At 41.3% G+C, this 23,216-nt stretch overlaps 1 protein-coding gene across 1 annotated transcript; it reads right to left on the bottom strand.

The window, feature by feature from the left end:
* Positions 1–630: 630 nt before the first annotated feature.
* LOC141003393 (E3 ubiquitin-protein ligase TRIM21-like) lies at positions 631–21,288 on the bottom strand. The gene is made up of 10 exons (XM_073474723.1): positions 20,756–21,288; positions 8,698–8,881; positions 6,846–6,941; positions 6,172–6,261; positions 4,194–4,337; positions 2,631–2,778; positions 2,231–2,275; positions 2,057–2,083; positions 1,793–1,968; positions 631–996 (listed from the first exon to the last, which is right to left on the bottom strand). Exons 1-10 carry the CDS (start codon positions 21,286–21,288, stop codon positions 631–633), a joined length of 1,809 nt encoding a protein of 602 aa, XP_073330824.1.
* Between the last annotated feature and the right edge of the window lie 1,928 nt (positions 21,289–23,216).

A 23,216-nucleotide genomic window follows, 5' to 3' on the forward strand; every position in this document is an offset into this window, starting at 1 on the left:
CCTAACTGTTTCACAAGTGTGTATTAGTCTGGAAACTTTCTCAAATTACAGCTATACAGTAGATTAAAATGTCTTTCTGAAAACATTTGAGATGGGAATTAGACATAGACAATGCAGAAACAGAATCTTGATTCATATTTGATCCACACTACAGCCAGACCTGTCTCTATCACAAACACAGCTGGCTATGCAAGTCTGAGTAAATACTGCATTGCGCTGGATGGACCTGCAGAGACTGGCTGTAATTGGATGGACCTACAATCAATCAGAGCAGCAATACTTGTGATGTGACAGATTTGGAATAGTGACACTCCAATTTTCCTCATAGATTTCCATTACACAAGAGATATATCTAAAACCGTACTTATATTGAACCAACAGGAAGTCAAGCAGCTCAACTGGAGGATGCATGTTTTAAAACCAGCTCATCCAGAGAAGGCATTGACATTAGCCCATAAGAGAGGCACAATCACTGACACCCTTGACAACAAATGAACTGCCTTTTATCTACTCTATTGTAATGAAGGGATGAATGTGTTTTAGAGGTACTTATGTTTGCATCTCAGTCTTCATCCAACATACACAGAAGCATGCAGAAGTTATCAGTGAAGATTTCCTTAAACTGCTGGCTCATGTCATTGCAACAGGGCAGATGATTAGAGGAGCCTCATTCCTTCCTGATTTATTAGTACAGGGGCTGAAGAATGGATGGATGGTTCCAGAAAAAGTATCTGTGAATGTGTGGATGAGCACCCTGGCCTCCATGTTGTAGAAGGACACCAGTCCCTTGTCACAGTCCACATAGATTCCGATCCGGGATGGTCTGAGGTTCACTGTCAGGTTGGTGGAGGGTTCTGTCCGGAAGGCGTAGTCAGTCCGATCCCGCAGGCTAAGGAACCAGTAGCCATGGGCGGGGCTTACCGTGATTTTGCCCTTCCGATTGACAGACCAGCGTGCCACTCCCAGGTCCCAGTCAGTCTTTCCTCCCACCTCCACCTGGAAGAGGGTACAGTTTATTGCAAAGAGTGCAGACTTCCACCTAAGGGTAACCTAGGGTAAGGTCAATATGTTGATTTATAATAATAATAATAATAATAATAATAATGTTTTTACTAAAGGAGCAGTAGAAGACATACTATATGTCTGTATTGTATTTCACTCTCTCATCATTTTTAACTACATACATGTATTTTCCCAGTCTGACAGCAGATGGTGCACTTTTCACAACTACTACCCAAGTCAGCTACAGTGCCTCCCCTCCTGATAAATCAACACAGTAAACACTAATGAACACATGCTGATTACAAATGAAAATGTGAAAACTGTAAACAAACAGCAAAATGTAACAAATGTTAGTATGATGTTTTTTTAAGGCTGAAATCATATTGATAGCAGATGTTGAACCTGCACGTGATGTAAAACCATACAAGCCTGTGCTTCCTTGAACACAAAGAATCATAGCTGTATCACTCTAACACTTGCACAGCTACTCTCCAATGTTGGCTGGGGATTATTTGGGGGCACAGGCACTGAGAGCTGTTCAGCAACATTACATCAATATAACAATGATTTGTGAGGTCTAAATGTTTGTTGTAAACTTGTTGTAACAGCCCGAATACTTCCAAAAGCATACTGACGGACAAATGTGTGAGTATTCCACTGATGAATATCACTGATGAATAATGTTTTTTAATTGCCTCTTTCTTCTGCAACCTTTTTACTACTATTCTATTCTAGTGATCAGCACACACTGTTGTTGATGTGCACACAGCTCACATTGTTTCCCTCTTACCTCCCAGTAATGGCGCCCTGAGCTGAGGCCCTGATGGGCCAGCACACACACCACCCGATCAAAGCGCTTGGGGTTGTCTGGCACCAGCTGATGGCGGTCACCACAGTGCACCTGCTTCCCATCTGCTGAGATGATGAGACGTGGGTGGGCTGTGTTGGGATCTAAAGTGATGTCGACTGACAGATTGAGAGAGAGTGATTCAACCAGCAGTTAACCAATGAAAATCACAACAAATTATAAAGGCAGATTTTTTTGAAGCTTTACCTGCATATTCTTGAACCCTCCTGATCTCTGCAACAACAAAAGAATATATATACTTTTTTATCTATCTAATTATTATTATTATTATTTTTGATTCATTAAATTCAACAGGATCAGAAAACATATAATAACAAACAATAAACAACATTGTGTGCTGTTAGCTGATCCGACTCTTACTTGGGTTAGGTCTGGGTACTGATTGGTCCAGTAAGGATCGCTGGCCTGTTAATTAGGAAAAAGAACATTATGATGTTGACTACACTTTAGGCTTTGTAAGGGAACAAACAACCATCATTCTGAATCAGATTGGCAGGAGACAAATTAGAGCTTCCAGAACATAAACACATATGGTGTTTTTTTGTCCTTTCCCAAAGTAACAAGAGTGAAGATACTGTATACTGCTGTATTACAGTTGGTGCATATGGTTGTAAATGCTCAGCAGAAAAGGTTGTTATTACACAAGTATCCATCTTTGTCTCTTGATCATAGATCAAGATGGAGTTGCAGTTGGTTTTCTCTTAAATTCAGCATCTTTACTTGACTTCCAGCTCCATGCCAGGTGTGAATTAGGACTTACAGACTTCTGGCAGTTTCCGCATGTCTTCCTGAAAACGCTCCATCATGTGACTGACAGTCTTGAGAATCACCCCTGATGTCAGCTCAGACACCACAGAGACACCCAACCAGTCCTTAGTTTGTGGAGGGGTGGACATGGCAGGGAACGTCTGGACATAGACAAGGATATAAATAATGGACTCTAGAACGTGATCATGCTCTGGAATTTTAGCTGGTTTTTGGTCAGCAAATATGTAAGGAGCAGGTCAGGGAGAGTGCCCAGGTAACTGGTCTATAAATTGAAAACAAAACAAGCAAATAATGATTTAAACTGATATTACAAGCAAAACAATAGATATATTTCAGCCCCTTTACAGTATAGCAATAACCTATAAGTCAGTATCCAGTTGTAGAACAGTAAAAGCCTGTTCTGAATTTTCTTGTTTGCATATCTATTACTTCCTGAGAATCTTGCCCACAATATGATGATAGTGATGGTATGACATTTGAAAGTAGAGCCCTGCATGTGATTGGGATCTCTCCAAAACAATAAAATAACAATTAACAATAAAGTAGATGTCAAAATGTGAAAACCGTTATTTTTTTACATTATGTAGATCATTTTGTTAATTTTTGAATGTTTAACCAGAAGTCTTACAAATTGCACTATTGAAGGGGTGTGCAGAAGACTGATAACCATGACATGACACTTGTCATGAACATGAAGGAGTCTTTAAGAATAAATATGACTGTTTTCATTAAGTGTCATTTGGTCAGTAATGTCACCTTTAATGCAAAGTTGACATTGTTTGAGATGTCTTTGTTACGACAACTTGACATTAACCAACAAAAATATTACCTGTCATAAACATGGCCGAATGAACAAACTTAAAGAAAACATTAAGCTGTCATGTATGGTTGGTTCTGACACTGACTGTCATAAGTCCAGTGTAATTGTGTACAGTGGTACAATCTGGATGGCAGTTTGACGACAGAGAACAGAACCAAGAGGATTTATGGAGAGTTAACTGTTTTGATTACGTAAGCTAACCGCCAACTCCTGCTAATGTAGCTAGCTGCCATTAGCTAATTAGCCACGGAGCAAGTGCCATTAGCTAGTTTCTTTAAATTTGATAATTAGGCTTGCTATGACATGTTTATGACAAGTATGTTGTCTTAGTTAATGTCAAGTTGTCATAAGACAGACATGTCAAACTGAACTTTTATAAGTACTGACTGACAAATGACACTTCATGACAACCAGCATAAACATTCTTAAAGACTCCTTCATGGTCATGACAGGTGTCATGGCATGAACATGTCACGCCATCACAGACCAATGTGAAAGTATTTACTGGTGAACAGAAGGAGGAATTAGCAGCACGTGAAAACGTGTGTGTGATTAACACTATACTAAGGAAATATTTGACCATTTCACTTTTACCAGGGCAAAAATGTCAAGGACGAGGACGATCTTGTCCTTGGATTGGGAATTCCTAACAAGAATAGTCTAATACAGTGTGTATCTGCATATTTATCACTTCTGTATTTTTGTATGCTCCTGTTTCATTCCATTCATCCATACCCTGAGAAAGTGTATGTAGTCTTCAGACAGAGCCAGCTGGCTCAGTGCAGTGCTCCTCTTGTTAAGCACAGATATCTCCTCCTCCAGCTCTCTCAGCAGGCTCTGAGCTCTATGCTCAGCTGCTCGCCGAGTCATCTCGATCACCTGGGGGTAATGGGAAAAATGTATGTCATGTAGCTTAGGTAATAATGCACAAAATGACAAATTCCATTAATAATCAGATGACATGCCACCATATTTTAGTGAAAATGAAGCAGCCTCAAAATGAACTGCCAAATACAAAAGCACACAGTTACCCTTTAATTTTTACAGGCTGTTAATTATGTAGTATTATGAAGAAACTGCCAAGAAATAACAAAAGTAAAAGCAGGTAAATCAATATAATGTCAAGTTGTGAAGTACTGGGTAATTGCAGAGTAAAATTAAAGTAGAATAAAGATGCTTGGTCAGTAATTATACAGGAATAAAGCTTACACAATACACCGGTAGTTACTGAGTATTTGTATCCCTTAATGCATCGTAAAGACAGGCTGTTAGCAGGTACGCTAATACAAAGTTGTGTGGCCTCGTATTTTAACCGTCACCATAATTAACCTATCATTACCTTTCCACAGCCTGTAAAGTGTAGTATGCATTGTTTCTTTGAAACACATGGGTAGCACTCAGTAGAACACATACCTCCGCCAACAGTCCCCTTTATTTCAATCAAGCCTAATTGAGGATCAAACTTGATAGCCCTGAATCACTCTAAATTTTAAATCACCCTTAACTGTTTAACCATAATTTAAGATCATAAAATCGATTCCTGGATCTGTCCCTTTTCTGGATTAGCACCAATTGTTAGTGAGATCTGTTCTGGACTGAGACTCATCCTCTATCCAAGTTTAGTGTAAATTCATTCAGTAGTTTTTGGATAGCTAATGCCCAGTTGATAGATTACGACATGGTATCAAGATAATTACATTCAAGTGTCCAGTTTTCCCTTGAAATAGCTTCATAGTTCCCATATAACCAAGATTTTGTACATACCAGAGAAATTCACCTTAATCAAGCCTGATTGTACCTTAAAATGGCCCAATAGATTCCAAGTATTTGAATTAAATGCGGGGTTGGTATCATCATAACTTAATTTCACATTCATGTCCCCATGACTGGGAAGAAAAAAAAATCTATCATTGTAATAATGCCCCTGCTTGTATTATATTTCCAGCTGTAGCCAAATCATTTGCTTTTGGGAAACAACTTATTGCTTGGCACTCTTCTCGACTCATCGGAAGTTAAAACTTTGGAAATTACAAACACATTAGGTTTATTATACTCGATGGTGGAATGGTGGAAACTGGCTGCTGCAACAAAAATGTTAAAATATGAGACCACACAACCTGGTGTTATTTGCTAACAGACTGTTGTTACGATGCAGTAATGGGTACAAATGCTAAATAATCAATACGATACTACTGAAGTATTGCGTAAGCTTTATTCCCATGTAATTACCCACCAACCCTCTTCATCCTGCTTTACTCTGTAATTACCCCGTACTTCCAGTAATTCCCAGCTCCTCCACTACTACAACTTGTCAATGTGCTGTTTTGACTTCTGTTATTTCTTGGTAATTTCTTCACTATTATACATAATTAAAAGCCTGTAACTTAAAGGTTAGGAGGCACAGTTTTCCTTCAGCCTAAAAACAGAATGTCTCTCTGGTTCTCTTAATGGGACAACACTTTATACAAATACATGTTTTTTATTCACGGCAAATAGGTATTCAGGTAAGTAATATTTTGTACGTTTAGTATTTAGTATATTAGTGTCTTTTAACCTTGTAATAGTAAAAATCAGCATTTACTTAAAGTAAAGTAAATTAATTTAACTGGGCACATTGATACTATAAAATGAACAAGAAAAACTAAATAGCTGTTTCGCTGTGCTACAAAAATAGAAAGAGCCTTGGCTTTTAATCTGTGTCAGTGGTTTTTACCTCCAAGACTTCAGTTTGACAGTGCTCCACACTCGAGATCAGCTTGGAAAACACACAAACAGCTCCCTCTGTCTCTCTTTCAGCAGCAGCCTGGATAAAAGATGAAGGGCAAACAATGTGAGCTGTTTGACGGCACCAACTGCAAATTTGAGGTGGGCTACTTTGATGAGCCCTTGGCAGGTGTGAGGATATTTAACTGGACCGGTTGGGGACAAACCACTGATAGAGAGAGCTAAATCTTGCGGAGTAAACGAGTCAAAAATGTGACATTGGACACATGCTATAATGGACAAAGTAACTCTTTTTTAGTTTAAACTTTTTTCATGTACTGTGGTTTTGAAGAATTGTATGAATGCTGGTATTATGCACATTCAGCACTTTCAAAAGGTTTTAAAGAAACTAAAAGTAGGCTTGTGTTATTATCTTTAAAGCAGCCTTTCCAGGTATCAGCCTTGCTGTAAATATTGTTCTCATAGCAGTTTAAGATTGTACCAAAGCACCACATGTAATCAGCTTCCTGTAGGTGTCAGGTGGTCAATATTAACAAGGCAGGAGTGCTCTAATCAGTCTGATCAGACTGCATCTGTACCCACAAGAGGCCTCTCATTTTCCCAGAAAAATCTGGATTTTTACATACACACTAACATCTAACTTGTTACAGACTAATAACTCACCTGTATCTCTCGTAAGGAGTTTTGTATTTCCTCCACTTTCCTCTTCTTCTCACAGATGAGATCCTTCAGTTCCACCTCTGAAATACCTAACTGGGACTGGAGACGACAGAAAACATGTTTTCTTAGGATTAACCTAACAGTGTCTATAATTGATGACCACTACAAGCCTTATCCTAACCGTGAAGCCTATCACTTGTTCTACACCATGTGCACACACAGGTAATCTATGTGTGATTATGAGCTTCATCTTGTCACTACCCAGTATGAGTAGCTGTCTGATGTTAGTGTTGCATGCCATTGATTTATATAGAAAAACTAGATACCAGATGGAAAGAAGGCACATAATTTTTCAACTATTACATACGGCAAAAAAGTTTCCTGGCTTCACCATTTACTTCCTGGTTGCGGCCCACTGAATATGTGCAGCAGTATTTCCCCTGCAAGTTCACATTCAGCAAAGAAAATCAGAAAATGCTTTTTGGGCTGCAGGGGAATTTTTCGCAAGTGGCCATCATGACAGATTGGAAGCAAGGCTGAGCGGCACCCTCCAGGGCCAAGGATGTTATATTACATCTGGACACAGTACTAGAGTTGGAGCCCCATTCATTCCTATGAAAGCTGCTTGGTGGCGTTGTGAAGCCAAATAAGCTTGATATCCTGGGTATGAAAATACCATGTTGTGCAGCCTATAGAGCGTGCGTACAAGACACTTCTGACCGAGCTGGCCAAAATCTGGTTTAACGCCCAGCTAACATGAATGGGGATAAAATAAAAACTTTAATCGTGTGGCTCTTCTAGACTTTCTAAATGTTATTGGACCAAATGACAGTGAAATGAGTCATTCCACAGAGGTTGTGACGCTTCTTTCACAACGTAAGTTTATGGGAAAAGTTTGTTTGGGGGCCCAGTGCATCACATGATGATGTAATTACATGGTTTGGCCACTACAAAAAACTGGCTTCAAAGCAGGGCGCTCTTCCTGGAGGCTTGTCTGGTGAATGCACAAGTATCTTGGACAGCCATGACTTGGACAAAACACATACAGAGCTGCAGTAAAAGCAGACATTATAGAGATAACACTCGTGAGTAATGAATTTCAGCATGCATGGTTACCTGTGGTAGCATAGTATATTTTTCAATGTTCATATTGCTGTTATTGTGGACTGACCAAATATTTGGAGAAAATATACGTCTATGCTTTGGCAAGCTTCTTTGACTTTCGCTGAATCGAAAAATGTTTTTCTATGACAGGCAACTACGCACTGACATCCATTTTAAAAAAAAAATCTTTATTTGTTAACTTTCCAGTGTTATATTAATTATTCATAGAAATTTACAGGCTAATTCAATAATCACAGCGAAAAATGATTATTTTACAGCTCATACACATGCATGAAACAAATTTAAAAAAGAAAACAGCACAATAAATCAGTAGTCTATTATATCAAATTTGTATGAGGGTAACAGAAAAATAGAAATATACTAAGTGCTTATTTATCTATATTAGACACTAGTTTATGAAGTATTTGAGAGGTCTTAAACTCGGTCTTGTTCTTTGGAAAAAATCTTTAACAAATGCAATTATAATCCTAAATTAAGCGGACGTATTTGCGCATGCGCCACTCACATCAGGCAGCCACTCACATTGCGTAGTGACACACCTCCATGGCTGCAAAAAAATGTTGTAAGTATAAGATGGTGAACAAGCATTTTCTTGTTTCAGTTCATTTGTTAAAAAAGAGAAGACAAAAAGCTTCATCAGTCCACATTTCGCAAAGGCACAATGTTGCTCTTACCCCAACCTTAAATCATATATATACAGCATATTCATGTGGTTATAAATCACACACACCTTCTTGATGTTCCACTCTCTCTTAGCAGGGATGACGTTGTGTCCTCGGTGCTCTGCTGTCTCCAAACAGACGCTGCAGACACAGGTGTTGTCAGTACGACAGAAGAACTCCAGACCTCTCAGATGGATCGGACACAGAGGCAGACTAAGGTAAGAGTCACTGGGTGTACCGCTCACAGTGTACCTGCTAGAACAGTACAAATCAAGTTATGATAGACACTGAAGTTGCTGTCAGTTTTGCAGCTATCATAGCTTCAGCCATGAACATGAGGATATCACTACAAAGACACTTGGAAATAGACGTGGGGCCATGAATGTATTATTTAGACCTGGATATAATTGTGCTGTTCAGCCTGGCTTCCAATTTTGCCCAGTGGCCAGTTGCGTTATTGCAGCAAAATGTTCCCCTGCGTCACCAGAGCAATTTTCCCCATACAGAAGAAATATTTTGTATATGCCTTGTGTAAGTATATATATCAGAGGTGGCTGGACCATTGAGGCAGACGAGGTTGCTCCTCCTTGCATTTTCCATTTTTGAGAGGCTAGAGGAAGATCGCAACATAAAATGGAGCAATTGGTTGAAAAAATGTTTTTTAAAAATTTCAGTATCATGAAAAAATATTTTTTCTCTCTTCTTTGAAAAATTCCATTATTAATTCTTGAGGGGCAGAGGAGGACAGGCTCCTGTTGTTGTTGAAATCTCATATCAATTTAATGTACTTCATTTTTTCATGTTAATCTGTTATTTTTCACAATGACTTCACGGTAAAGTGACAGATTCATACAGTAGCATATTAGGAAAGAAATTATGATACATTGTAAGTTATTTTTTGTGCCAATTGCAGCCACAGCACTGAAAATTACATCTTATTTAAGTTGTTTCAGAGTCCAAATGTTATTTTGTTCATATTCATATTGACACTTCATCAAGCAGTAGAAAGCTACTTGTGTTGGCCACACAATGGATAGCTTGTTGTAGCCCTGGAGACTGTAACAGGCTGGCCACACTGGCTGCTTGTGTAGTGTGTGGCAGCTGCGTTGCTGAGCTGCTGCTGCTCACTTGTGTCAGTGTGTCCACACACCTGCCTGCCCTATCTGTTTACATGGAGTTTGACTTTGATATCATATGATGACGTGATTTTCCTTTACCCTGCTGAAAAAAGCAAGAAAGCAGGAGGGAGAAAGAGAGGGAGGGAGGGAGAGAAAGAAAAAGAGAGTGCACAGGGAAAAAAACTGCCCTTCAGAATCAAGATCAGAATGTCTTTATTGTCATTGTAAGCTCAGCATGCAACGAAATTAAGAGTGCAACTCCATTTGGTGCAACATCACAGGATATAGAATAAAAACAATACAAAAACAATAAATAACATGTGAAATATAAATATTCAAACGAAGTATAAAAGTGAGCAATCAGTATTGCACATGAAGGTTGTGTAAGGTGCGAGTAGACAGCAGCATGTTTGAGATAAAAGAGTCCTAGTGTTGTTTTGTGTTTAGTATGGATATGGCCTTGGGAAAGAAACTCTCTGAATCTTGAGGTGTGTGTTTTGGCTGTACTGTATTGCCTGCCAAAGGGCAACAGTTCAAAAAGGTGGTGACCGAGGTGTGCAGGGTCTTTGATGATGTTGGTAGCTCTGCTGATATCTGGTAGAAGGCTACCAGCGGTTTACTCTCAGTGTTGCTCCTCCTGAGCACCCTCAGGAAGTGGAGCCTCTGCTGTGCTTTTTTCACCGTTGCATTGTGTTGGCCAACCAGGAGAGGTCCTCTGATATGAGGACTCCCAGGAATCTAAAGGTCTGTACCCTTCTAAAAGATGAACTATTTATACACAGCCGGGCTGGGTTTTTGACACATTTCCTCTTCAAGTCCAGTATGTGTTCTTTTGTCTTCGAGGTGTACAGTGTAAGGTTGTTCAGTGAACACCACACTGACTCTTCTCCCCCTGAGATGAGCCTTATGACTGTGTCTTCGGCAAATTTAATGATGGTGTTGGACGAGTGAGCAGGTGTACAGTCGTAGGTGTACAGTAGGGGTGGGAATCTCTTGGCACCTCAACGATTCGATTCTAAACCGATTATCGATGCATCTCGATGCAACAATTTTTTTGTGTACATTTCCATGCATGATTTAAAAAAAATAATTAAAAATTAAATCTGAGTTTGCTACTCAGAGTTTGCTAATCACTTCCTACTTTTGTGATGATCATTAAAGAAAATCAACAGATTAATTACCTTCTCTAATATTTTATTAAAGAAAAGGCTTTTCTTTGTCACAAATAGATATGACTTTCTATGAACACAGAATCCTCCTGTTACAGGTGTAGGAACACATGCCATCGCCTCTGCATCACATTGAGGCCCTGTTGTTCTTGTTAACCCTTTTCATCTGGATGAAGAAGATTTACAGGAAGGAGGCGTCTTCCAGGCTGACCATCTTATCTCCTGGCAGAGAGGATAGTGTTCTCCTGGACCATAAAGACTTCAAATGAGGACAGTTTTAATTAATTTACAACCCAAAGCCTTTGGATGAACTTTCTCTCCCATTTCTGAACTCTCTTTCCCCTCTGAACAGATAAACTCTTCCCACAGGTCATGTTGAGTCCTGTGCCAGTTCACCAGGAGGGACGAACGAACTGGTCATCAGAATGTGTTAATACAATGTCTTTACATTTGCAGATTAAGTAACACGCCTGATCACTTTCTACCTATCTCTCTCTCTGTCTCTTACTTCTGATCCACAAACACACTCTCCAGAGTGGACAACAGACACCTTCTGCTGAGTTGTTCTATGTGATACTCCCGTCTGTAATTTACGACACATCTGGATGCTATCTGGTCACATTCCATTCAAATGGCCTCTGTATTCTTCCAGATTTCAGACCATTTCTAATTAACCATTAAGTCAGTATCTCACAATCTTATTTCTAACACATTAAGAAACAGAAAGAGAAGTTCATGAAACTGATCTTTTTCCCGTTTCTCTACGATTAAGATTGACTGAAATCAAATTTTAATGTTCTGTACTGTGTTCGGTGGAACCACAGCACCTCCTGATGGTGAGTCCTGATACAGTTGGACGAGAAATATTCTGTTTAATATGTTCATGGTTATAACCAGTAAATGACTCTGATATGTCTTTGTTTTAACAAGTATTAAGCTGAATATGTATAATTAATGTTTAATCACGTCATAATCATTTTCATGATAGACAACGTACATCTATTAAGCCATGGTGAGAATCTGTGAGAAGGTGAAGCACTGTTTTGTAACGTTTAAATCTTGGAGACAAAAGCTGGTAAGCCCCACCTAGACACGCCTCGATTTGCAAGTAATAAAACGGAGAGATCACGTCTCTCGAGTTCAGTTTTAGAGTCAGTTTTTAGTTCAGTTTTTAGTTGTTTTAGTTTTGTTTAAGTTTTTCTTTTGTAACTTATTTTGAAGCTCTTTACTTTACTTTGAAACACGCTCCAAGACAGCGATCTCAGCAGAAGTGCTCACGCGTTGATTTTTCTCACTTTATATTTTTCGCAGTATTGATTAGCTTCTTTTATTAAGTTTGTACCAGAACGAAGTTCTGTTTTAATTTGTTTTATACCGTTAAGTATCGTAACCTGCTTTTGAAGAAGTGAATTTAATTTAGATTATCTTGAATTAACTAACAACGGAAGATCCGCCTGATCAACGTATCATCCTCAGTTATTTTATTCAAGAAGTTAAATTTAGTTTACAAAGTCAGAGCCTGAAAACCACTCGAAGAAACGAAGAAGAACATCTTTATCACAATCATCATCACGACATTACAGCAACTTGCTGTGTCCGAGACCGTGCAAGCGGTTTTCCAACGAAAGACAGACTCTTTAACAAGCCCCCAGCGCTCGCTAGCGGTATCATCCCGCTGGGCATTGAGCCAAGATCTGCACCGGATCGGTACGGGACCAGCTGCCCTCTTCCTAAGACAAAGGACCGAGGTGCCCAACCGACTGATACCGGACGAGCTGACCCTCGGCCATTGGACCGGGACTGCCAGCTAGAGCCGCAAATCACCGGAGGGAATCCGCTGCCGCGGACTCAACCATTCTGCTAAGAAAGTAGGCTCTCCATCACTCACAACAGCTGGATTCACACATGATACATGAGATGGTGTATATGGCTCTGATTCATATCTTTTAGCTTAAGAGAAATTCGGTTAGGGTCTCGTTAGTATTAAAAATTACTCCGTAATCTTTAAATGCTTCACCCTAACTCATGATCTCACCATCAGCCATATTCCACTAATAACCCATTACTTAGTTATTTCACATTTCCTGTTACCTGTTGTTATTCATTTAAATTGCCATTTTATTTATTTAACCTGAATTATTTAGTCAATAAACATATTTAACCTTATGTCGTTGTCTGTGCAGGTTTGTTTTTAATGTGGAGAACCGATGGATATGTGTAGAATTCACTTCTTCATATATGAGATTGAATAAATTGATCTGAAATTGATTAGAATTGATACAAGTTAAACTTGTCCAGTCGAATTTGATTAATTACCTCCGGATTATTCAAATAGACAAAATAACGGAGGTGGTGCCCCATTAACGAGTGTTTTATTAATCCAGTGATTAATAAATTACATTTATTATTAGTGCATCTCCTACACAGGCAATGAGCATATCCCTGAGAGAAAAACAGTATACTGTAGCCTATATAAAAATAAAAAAAGCTTTCAATGCAATAATCAATGCAGCTTGCATTTCAACACATTATGGAACTATGTTTCAGCTCGCATACTAAAACATGGCTACTTTTGGTCATTGATAATAAAAAAAATAAACAGATTAATTTTTCTTCTCTATGTGTCATTAAAGAAAAAGCTGCTCTCAGTTAAAGATAAGAATAAGACTTCTCTTATCACAAAATCCTCCTTTCATGGGTTATAAGCAGCATATCCCAATGCTATGCTACTTTATGCCGCTTGCATTTCAACACATTGTGCAAAAAGTATGGCTTGGAATTCAGCTCACATACAAAAACACTGTGCAATATGAGGTAGAACAATAAACAGAAATAACATAACAGTGCTCAATTAAATCATGGCAGTGTACCATGGAAGTGCAACATAGTAAAGGTGCTTAACTTCCAGTTAATAACTGGTGGATGCTCATGGAATATGCAAGTTCTTGTGTAAGAACAGGAGCTGGTCGACATGCTCTGGTGTGAGTGTGCTCCGCTGGGCAGTCACAATATCCCCTGCAGTAGAGAAGACTCTTTCTGCAGAGACACTGGTGGCCGGAATACAGAAGTATCGCTTGCCCAACTTGGAAAGCAGAGGATAAATCATCTCATTCTTTCTCCACCAGCTGAGAGGGTCCTCAGAGAGAGGAATTGGTGGAGCACCATGGAACTTGCTAACTTCCTCCTCAGCTCTAGCATAAGCAGAGATGGGTTGCTGAGCTGTGGAACCTGTGAAGGTATTCCCCAGCAGATTCTCCAACAAAGAGGATGGAGTTCTTCTCTTAGGAGGAGAGGGGCATTGCAAAGAGGATGGAGCTCCTCTTTTGGGAGGAGATGGGCTTTGAGAAGATGATGGTGCTCTCTTGGGAGGAGAGGGGCTTTGAGAAGATGATGGTGCTCTCTTGGGAGGAGAGGGGCTTTGCAAAGAGGGGGCAGCTCTTCTCTTGGGAGGAGAGGGGCTTTGGTTCTGCGCCTCTGTGGTGTGGGTGTCCTCTGGGTAGTGCTGGCTTTCCTCTTCTTCCACTCTCACCTCTTGCTGTAGGTAAACACAATAAAAACAGATCACCACAGCGGCCTCATTTTCACATTTCCATATAATGTCAATATCTCCAATCCCAACCACATATGTAAAAAAATAATAAAATAATAGATGAAAATAAAACAACACATCAAACAATAAATTAGACTACCTATTTGTTCAATATTGTATTATGCATTAATTGTGTGTTAAGTTGTCAAATGTATCAATTCAACAAAGTAAGTCATAGTGAGTCTTACAAAAATCTTACAATAATGTTACATACAATAAAATGGCATATTTACCTCAAGTGATGCAGCCTCAGAAATCACTCTTCCAAATGTCTCCACTATTCATTGGCTTGAGGGCCTTAACTACATCCTCTGCGTCGGAGACATCTGTCTCACTGAGAGTACAGAGGTCAGCTTCTCCTCTCCTCACCTGGAGAAAGAGTGAAGCTGGCAGATAGCAGGCTGCTGTTCCAAGAAACGATCCACCATCTTGTACGCACTGTTCCACCTGGTGCTGACATCTGTTATCAGTTTGTGACACGGCAGACCCAGTAGCTTCTGCTTCTCCTCTAGCTGGTACGTGCCGACAGTGCTGCGGTGGAAAAAAGAAACGATGCGTCTGATCCTCGCCAGGAGCCTAGACAGAGCAGGCAACTTGAGCGCTCGCTGACAAGCCAGATTTAAGGTGTGGGCGTAACATCTCACATGCGCAAATCCCCCAAGTTGGGCAGCAATGACCATATTAGCAGCATTGTCATGACATGTGCGCCCGTGTGACTCTCGTACATTGCTCTTGTTTGGAGCACAAGTGACACTAGCTGCCAATCATCGTTGATGAAATGCGCGGTTACGGTAACGTAGGACACCGTGGCAATTGATGTCCATGCGTCGCATGTGATCGCTACCCTACCCGCTTTCATCAAAGTGTCCAAAACTTCTGTTTTAGTTTCACTGTAGAGCGTCTCTATGGCTGTGTTAGTGAAGTAACGCCGAGATGGTATTTTGTATCTTGGCTCTAGAGTGAATACCATCGCCCGAAAACCCACGTTCTCCACAACTGAATACGGTCTTAAATCCAATGCAATAAAACTTGCAATGGATTTGGTAATCCGCTTCGCTCTCTCAGAGTTCAGTGGGAGCTGTGCCATCGCCTGCTCAATCGTTCTCTGGCTGGCATCTGGAACAGGTCGCTGCTTCTCTCCCAACTCTGGGTGGTATCACGCAAGGTGGTTTCTCAAATTAGTTGTGTTGCCTAAGTATTTAAGTTGAGTTCCACACACCTTACAAACTGTGTAGGTCTTGTCAATTCTCCCCTCGACTTCATGGAACCCAAAATGCTGCCATACAGTAGCTTTTAAAGAAGTTGGTGCCGGTCTTATAGGCTTGGTGCTAGCCATTGCAGCCATTTTGTCGCCGCTCAAACATTTGTATATAAACAACTCGCACATGTGTGTTTGGTGCGCATGCGTGTACAGCAGAGAATCAGCAGGCGCTTTCTGTAGCGCTCTGCAGCAGGCGAACTGAATGTTGCAGCGGGCGAACTAATTTCACTTTTAACATTCCGATTATTTACTTATTTGCATTGAGACATAATCATTCTAGAGAGAATCGCGATGCATCGAAGAATCGAATATTTTTCCCACCCCTAGTGTACAGGGAGTAGAGGAGTGGATTCCACACACAGCCTTAATCAGAATCAGAATCAGAAACACTTTATTGATCCCCGAGGGGAAATTGCTTGCATTGCAGCTGCTCCGGCCCGAACAGTCTCATAACAGTCTCATAGCCCTCGATGGAAACGTTGTTGTCAGGAATGTCCTGGTGCAGCCAGAGAGATGAGAGAGGCGCACTCGGCTTAAAAGTTATCTTCTCCGTAAGCCTCCGTTGTCTCAACCTTGCTCTTGGATTGCGCTGCTTTATTCCTCTCCTGCAGCCTCTGTGTGTCCTTCTCCAGATCTCTTCGGGGATGTCTGTTGATCTGGACACCATGCCGGCCGGCTTCATAGCGAACAGCTGATCCCTAATGTAAACAATGCGGCCTGTAGTTGCTGTGCAACCATGGCTCCGCTGAGTGAAACAAGTACTTTCACTGCAAAAACAAAGGCCAAAACTCACTCCACCAGCATGTTTGGAGAGGGCACGGCTTAAGTAAGAGCTAATACAAAAAAGTCAAAACAATGTATTAAATAAGAAGCTAAAAAGTAGTAAAATATAAAAACAAACAGGAGCGACCGCAACAGGCTGCATGCACAGTGATGCATGCACACTACTATTAAGGTGCACCATTGGTCAGTGTGGTGGAGGAGGAGATGTGGGGGCAAAGTATGACCCACTTTGGGCAATGAGTAAGGAAGTTCTTTATCCAAATGGGGGAGGAGAGGCCTAAGCCGAGCAGTTTGCTGACTAAAATGTCCGGGATTATAGTATTGAAGGCTGTGCTGAAGTCTATGAAGAGCATCCTCTCATAGCTCTTCTGGTGTTCCAGCTGTCTCAGCGCTGTGTGAGATGCAATGGTGATGGCTTCCTCAGTTGATCTGTTAGCTCTGTATGCAAACTGACGTGGTTCAAAGGAGGGGGGTAGGCTGGCTCTTATGTGATGCAGCACCAGTTTCTTGAAGCACATCGTTATCACTATTGTTAGTGTAACTGGTCTGTAGTTGTTTAGGTCCTCAGGCCAACTTTTTCAGTACAGAGATGATGGTGGCTGACTTTAAACAATGCGGTATGATGGCTTGTGACAGGGAGATGTTGAAGATCTTTGTAAAGACCCGAGCGGGTACCTTGATCAGTACACCATCAGGTCCGGCAGCCTTGCTCAAATTGACTGCCCGCAGCATATGCCTCACATCCTGTTCCTGCAGTGGGAGTGTGTGTGTGTTGGAGGTGGGTGTGGAAAGCGTGACTGAGGCAGGCCTGTTAACCTCAAATCTGGCAAAGAAACAGTTCAGCTCCTCAGCCAGTGTGGTATCAGCATTTACAGTTCCATTGATGGTTAAGGTACTTGTATGCAGGAAACAGAAGCAGTGAGAGGTGGTCAGACTGGCCAAGGTGAGGGAGAATTACTGTTCTCTAAGCATGCTTGATGTTTGAATAAACATGATCCAGTGTATTTTTCCCCTTGTTGGACAGTTAACATGCTGATAGAAGTTGGGGAGTACTGTTTTTAAACATGATTGGTTAAGGGTTAGGGTTAGGGTTAGGGTTATGATGTGTACACCATCAGGGTGGGCACGCTGCTGTTTGTTCAAACTGCCCATTAAATGGCTGAGAGCAATGCTAACGTTAGCATTTGGAGGGAGGTAGGCAGCATGACAGTGACATTTGACATGACAGTACACTCAGCTCTCAGGGTACGTAAAACGGTCTGCCTAAAACAGTAAGTGCTTTGAGACCAGGGCGACAATGTCTGGCAACAGTCCTGCTGTTGGTACACCAGTCATTGGTAAGGTAGATGCAGTGCCCCCCTCCTCTGCTCTTACCCGAGTCCTTGCATCTGTCCTGCCGATAGCTAGTGCAGCCTGCTAGCTGCACTGCGCCGTTGGGGATGAGCGGTTGTAGCCAGCTTTCGGTTATAATCATCACACAGCAGGTCCCGACAAAGCAGTTGGAAGCAATCAGCAGCTCCAGTTCATCCATTTTATGAGTAGCGGATCTGGCGTTTGTAAGGAAGATGCTGGGTAGGTTTGTGTGGTAGCTTCCTTAGCCTGTTCAAAAGACAGTTCAAAAATGACTGGCATCCTTGCTTCTGCTTCTGCTTTCTCCTCCGTCTACGTTGCCTGCTGGGGCAGCTGACAATCCATGGCGACTCTGGTAGTCTTGCTATGTCCTCCGGTATGTTCTGAGCCCTCTGAAAGTCCCTTAGAATGGGTAACCGTAATCCAATGTAGATTAAGTCAAGTCGACTATATTCATAGTCCGCATGACACAGATTTGAAAACGAAGACAAGAATACACAGATAATACACCAAACAAGAGAGCACCTGTTGTGTCACATGTTGTGTGTATTCTCTTCATGTCTGTGACACAAAAGACACAAAAGACAATAAAACTGTGGTGAAACGCTACTATGATGTGGATATGACTGTCTACAGGTCTTTTTCAGGTCTATTTTCGCAGAGAACCACGAGTGTTGTGGCAAAGATAGGAGACTGCCAATCTCTAGATGAAGCGCCGCTACAGCCTCAGTTGACCCACGTGTGAGAAGCACAACTCACGCAGTCAGTGTAGCTGCTCTAACCAGTTAACATGGATGCCAAAATGAAAAGCAAGGCATTACGCCACCCACATGTGCTGCTCACGCATCCAGTGTGGCCAGCCTGTTATGCTTATGGTGAGAAAGCATTTGGACTGAGGGAGCTGAGTGGCAGAGGCCCAGGAGTGGATGGAGAGTTAGCTAACGTTAGCAATGGGATGATGTCAGACTGCACAGCAGAAGTGTTTGGACAACATTGTCCAGCATCTTCTAGTGAAGAGGCCAAACAGATTTCTCTTATTATCTTGTCGATGATTTAATTTGAAAGATCGAGTGAACGGTACCTTTAGGGCAGGAAGGATGCGATGGGAAGCAGACCGACGCCGCCACATGTTCATGGAACAGCAGCTGTTATTGCCTTTGAGGGTGAGTGGTTACAGTAAACTAATGAAGCTCTAGTGAAAGTTCTGACAGGAAGACTACTCTTTTGCATGCTCAGTGTTTAGTTTATTTCTCATACCATACTTTCGTTCACTCCTCTCACACATCCTCACTCTTAAATGCCTGTTGCTATCTAGGACCATCGGGTGCTCACATCAGTTGGGCACATCTATCCAACAGCACAGTGGCACACCTTCATTGTTAGCCTATCATCTTGCTGCTTTCTTTTTAAATACGATTGTCTCTGAAGAGTCATCAGCCACCACCAACAGTGTCTTGACTCCATGGGGGTATTCTTCTTACTGCTGCTCAGGGCAGACATCCTTTGATCATGAAATCTCCCTGTAGATATTAAGGGCCAGAGACTGTCTGTCAAGACTCATTGTCACATATCATCTGTTGTAATGAACACTTTCTTTACTTCATTCATTTGTCTCTCCTGATTGAAATGAGTTTGAAGAGTTTGTGGGATGTGACTTCTTTCGGCTGAACAAAGTGCTAGTGTCTGTTACTCAGTTTCCTGTTTATAGCTAACTAACACCTGGCTAGATATTATGCAGCACAATAGAACAGGTGTGCAATAAGTCCTAGCTAGTGTCTGGATTATCTATATTTAAGTGTAAATTGTTTATAATCCCAAATTTATCCCCCAGATATGTCGTATCCCCACTTCTGGTCAGACAGAAAAAATTAAATGCATCTCATATTCACGATAGTTCAATAAAATGATAGTTTCACGTGTCTGCATTAAATGCAAACCAACTTGAAAGCACATAGCGAACCTGGTTTGTAAACAGCCTGTAATATCCCCTGATAATGGAGCGTGCTACCAGTGAAACGTGGCCAATCATTTAATCATTTTAAGGTGTGAAGTTCAGTTGCACCATCACCATGTCACTGACAACAACAGAGGAGCTTGTCAGAGGCCTTACTATGTACCACAGATCTCACAAGACCAGCCGCGCTCGTCACGTCACGTTTCACGTCACGAATGCGCCGGAAAGAGTTGTAACAGAAGAGAAAACAATAGACCCATTTGTGAAAGAAGCGTCTGTAAAATGGTGGATAAATTCTTTTAAGCATCACAACCCCCGCGAAATGACTCGTTTCACTGTCAGAATTTGAGCCATTTGGTCCAGTAACATTTGGGAGGTCTAGAAGAGCCGCACGATTAAATTACTTTATCTTCATCAAGTTAGCTGGATGCTAAACCGGAAGTTTGCCGGTTTGGTCTGCGATCCAGGTAATTTCACAGCTGGAAAGTCAAGCTTTATTTACTTCAAAACACCACTGAGCAGCTTTAACGGAATGAACGGTGGCTCCACCACCGGATGTTGATAACACGTCATCACTTTGCGCTGTGGAATTTAGCGTGTTTACCTGGGTCTTAAGTTTAGATCACAGCAGAGCCGAGGTGATTAAAAACCTGGGTCTACTACAGAGTCAATTGATCCTTGTGTAATTGCAGAGTTTACCCATACCCATTGCACAAAAAGCCCGATCTTAGTGGGTTTAAGTGGGATTATCAAGGGGTATCAGTTTAGCAACTTGAGGTGATTATAGTGGACGCACGCTGCAGCAGATGTGTCGTGCCACAATTGTGCCATGTAATTTGGCTGTAACAGATAAGATTGAATCTAATCCCTTTTACTGTAGTCTAAGGAGTGTAGTTTAGTACCTGGGAGGAGGTGAGTAGGGTGGAGGTGGGTCCTGGTACTCATTGTTCTGTGTCTGAAAGGACAGGTGAGCATCGACTGGACTTGGGCTTTGTGGGTGAGGGTTACTGGGAAGAGGGAGGGTTGTGTTAGGCTCCCCAGGAGTCGGCAGCTGCTGAAAACGAGTCATCATCTCAGCAAATACGCTCTCTGGCAGGGCTGGGTGATGATGATGGCAGGGATGCGAGTTGGGATCCTCCACTCCACTTCTGACATCTTCAGTGTTGGCTATAATCTTGAACCGTTCGGTGATTTCCTTCAGGGTTCGGTTGATTTGGAGCTCTGGTCGCTTGCAGAAGGACTCCTTGCAGAGGGGACACTGATAGATCTTGGCGCCCCCTCCTTCTCCTCCTCCTCTTCTTCTGTCCCAGTAGGAGGAGATGCAGTCCTGGCAGAAGCTGTGGCCACATGGTGTTGAGACTGGATTGTTGAACATGTCCAGACAGATGGAGCAGGTAAACTGGTCCTCAGACAGAAAGGCAGCAGCCAGCGCCATAGCAATCCAATGTGTTGCTGTATGAGAGATAGTGTTGTTGTTAGAAAGAAATATGTAGTTCAGAATATATAACACCACAGTGATTAGCATACTATATTCTTGATGGCTGATCCAATGTCCAATTTGCTAATTTTTGTGTTTTGGTTGTGGAAAATATTAATCTGTATTAAACCTGTGGCATAAAAGGTTTTTTTTACTGTTGTAGAAGCCCCCAAAACACACACAGCAGCATTATTAGAAGCATTGTACTCCTGTCAGTGTGCAGGTAAGATGCCATTCTAGAGTAGTTTCGCAAGATCAGGAAATTCAGGCTTGGTTGGAACATTTATCTTCCGTCTGTTGACCAAGGTTATTATTATTGTTGAATAACAATAGACTTAAAACTTGCAAGTCATTTATCCCTTTGTTCCCACGTTCACTGTCCTGCTGTCGGAAACACTCACTGGAGCACCAAATGTTAATTAATCCCCTGCTGAAAATGGTCCCCATTATATGCACCATTTCCTCCTGTATAAGTGTGTAATGTTTGTTAAAAGCTACAGTGACCAACTGTTTTAAGAAGTTACTGTATCCGTATGAAACTACATTGTTGTGAGCTTCTTCTTCTTTTTTTTTTAAGATTTAAGTTTCTTTGCTTATTCGTTCTGAGGTAAATACTGATTGATGAAAAAATGACAATATTCATGTATTGATTGGTCTCCTTTAAGTCTTCCAATATGCTATTTGGCATTCAGCACAAAGGAAGCAAATATGCTATTGCACAGGGAGAGGTATTGTTTTCCTTGGTCGCTATCAGGTAAAGGTGGAATAAGTATAGAAACAAAAGTGATAGAAACCAAGGTAAAACAAGAGTGAACAGATGGGAATTCACTCGTTGGGGAGAGCTCCTGTGTTGTGTCGATGTCTGTCCCCATTAATATGTGTTCAGTAACAAAACCTGCCTACTTATTAATACATCTGGCAGTTTTTCTCTGCCGGTTGTACTCTGGATGTATTCTGGATGTATTTATTAGATGGTCTCATGCTATGTCTTTCAGATATTATGATAAAATTCAAAACTAAAAGTAAAACAGTGCTCCACCACAAGCACGGAGAATACTTGATTCTGATTGGCAAGAAGGTGTTCTGTAAATTTGACTCAGATGAGCACTAGGCCCTCACATAGTGTCATCATCAGTGTTGCATACTAAATTTCATAGCTACAGGACAGCTGGTTTCAAGTGTTAATATGCTTCAACTTCATGCTAGTGTCGGAAGAGAAAAGTCAAATTAGCTCTAAATCCTTCTACATCCTGAACTTACTTACAAAGATAGATTGGCTCATTATGATGAGTACTGCACAGCCTGTAAAAACAGTTGAATGATGTCACCTGCGTCTCTGCTTCGTCAAGAAAATAACCTGCTGATGTCACAGTGATGTCACCGGGGTTATCTTAGTTTGGGTTTGGAGTCTACAATTTTTTTACTGAAACCCTGCCTGACAGATGAGATATGGATTTTGATGGATGATTGATGGATCTGTTTTTTTTTCATGTTGCATTATGGGAAATGTACGACTCAGTCCCACTCTGGGGGACAAAAAGTCAGGTTTTGCTGCTCCACTTTTAACCTTTTCTTTTTTATTCGTATTCCTTTAACATATTAAATTACTGTAGTGCCTCTTTAATTATTTGATAATTGCTCAACGCCAGCTGAACCAAGGAGCTGATTGTTGGCTTTAGAAAGAAGGAGGCAAAGACACACACCCCTGTCTACATCAGTGGAGCTGAGGTTGAGCAGGTGAACAGTTTTAGGTTCCTTAGAATTATCATCACTGAGAACCTAGCTTGGCCATCACACATCACCCCCCTGGTTAAAGAAGCACAGAAAAGGCTCTACTTCCTACACAAACTAAAGAGGCTCAATTCTGAAGCCAGATTCTGGTCAAC

The sequence above is a fragment of the Pagrus major genome, chromosome 1 (assembly GCF_040436345.1).
Source record: "Pagrus major chromosome 1, Pma_NU_1.0".
NCBI classification, from domain to species: Eukaryota; Metazoa; Chordata; class Actinopteri; order Spariformes; family Sparidae; genus Pagrus; species Pagrus major.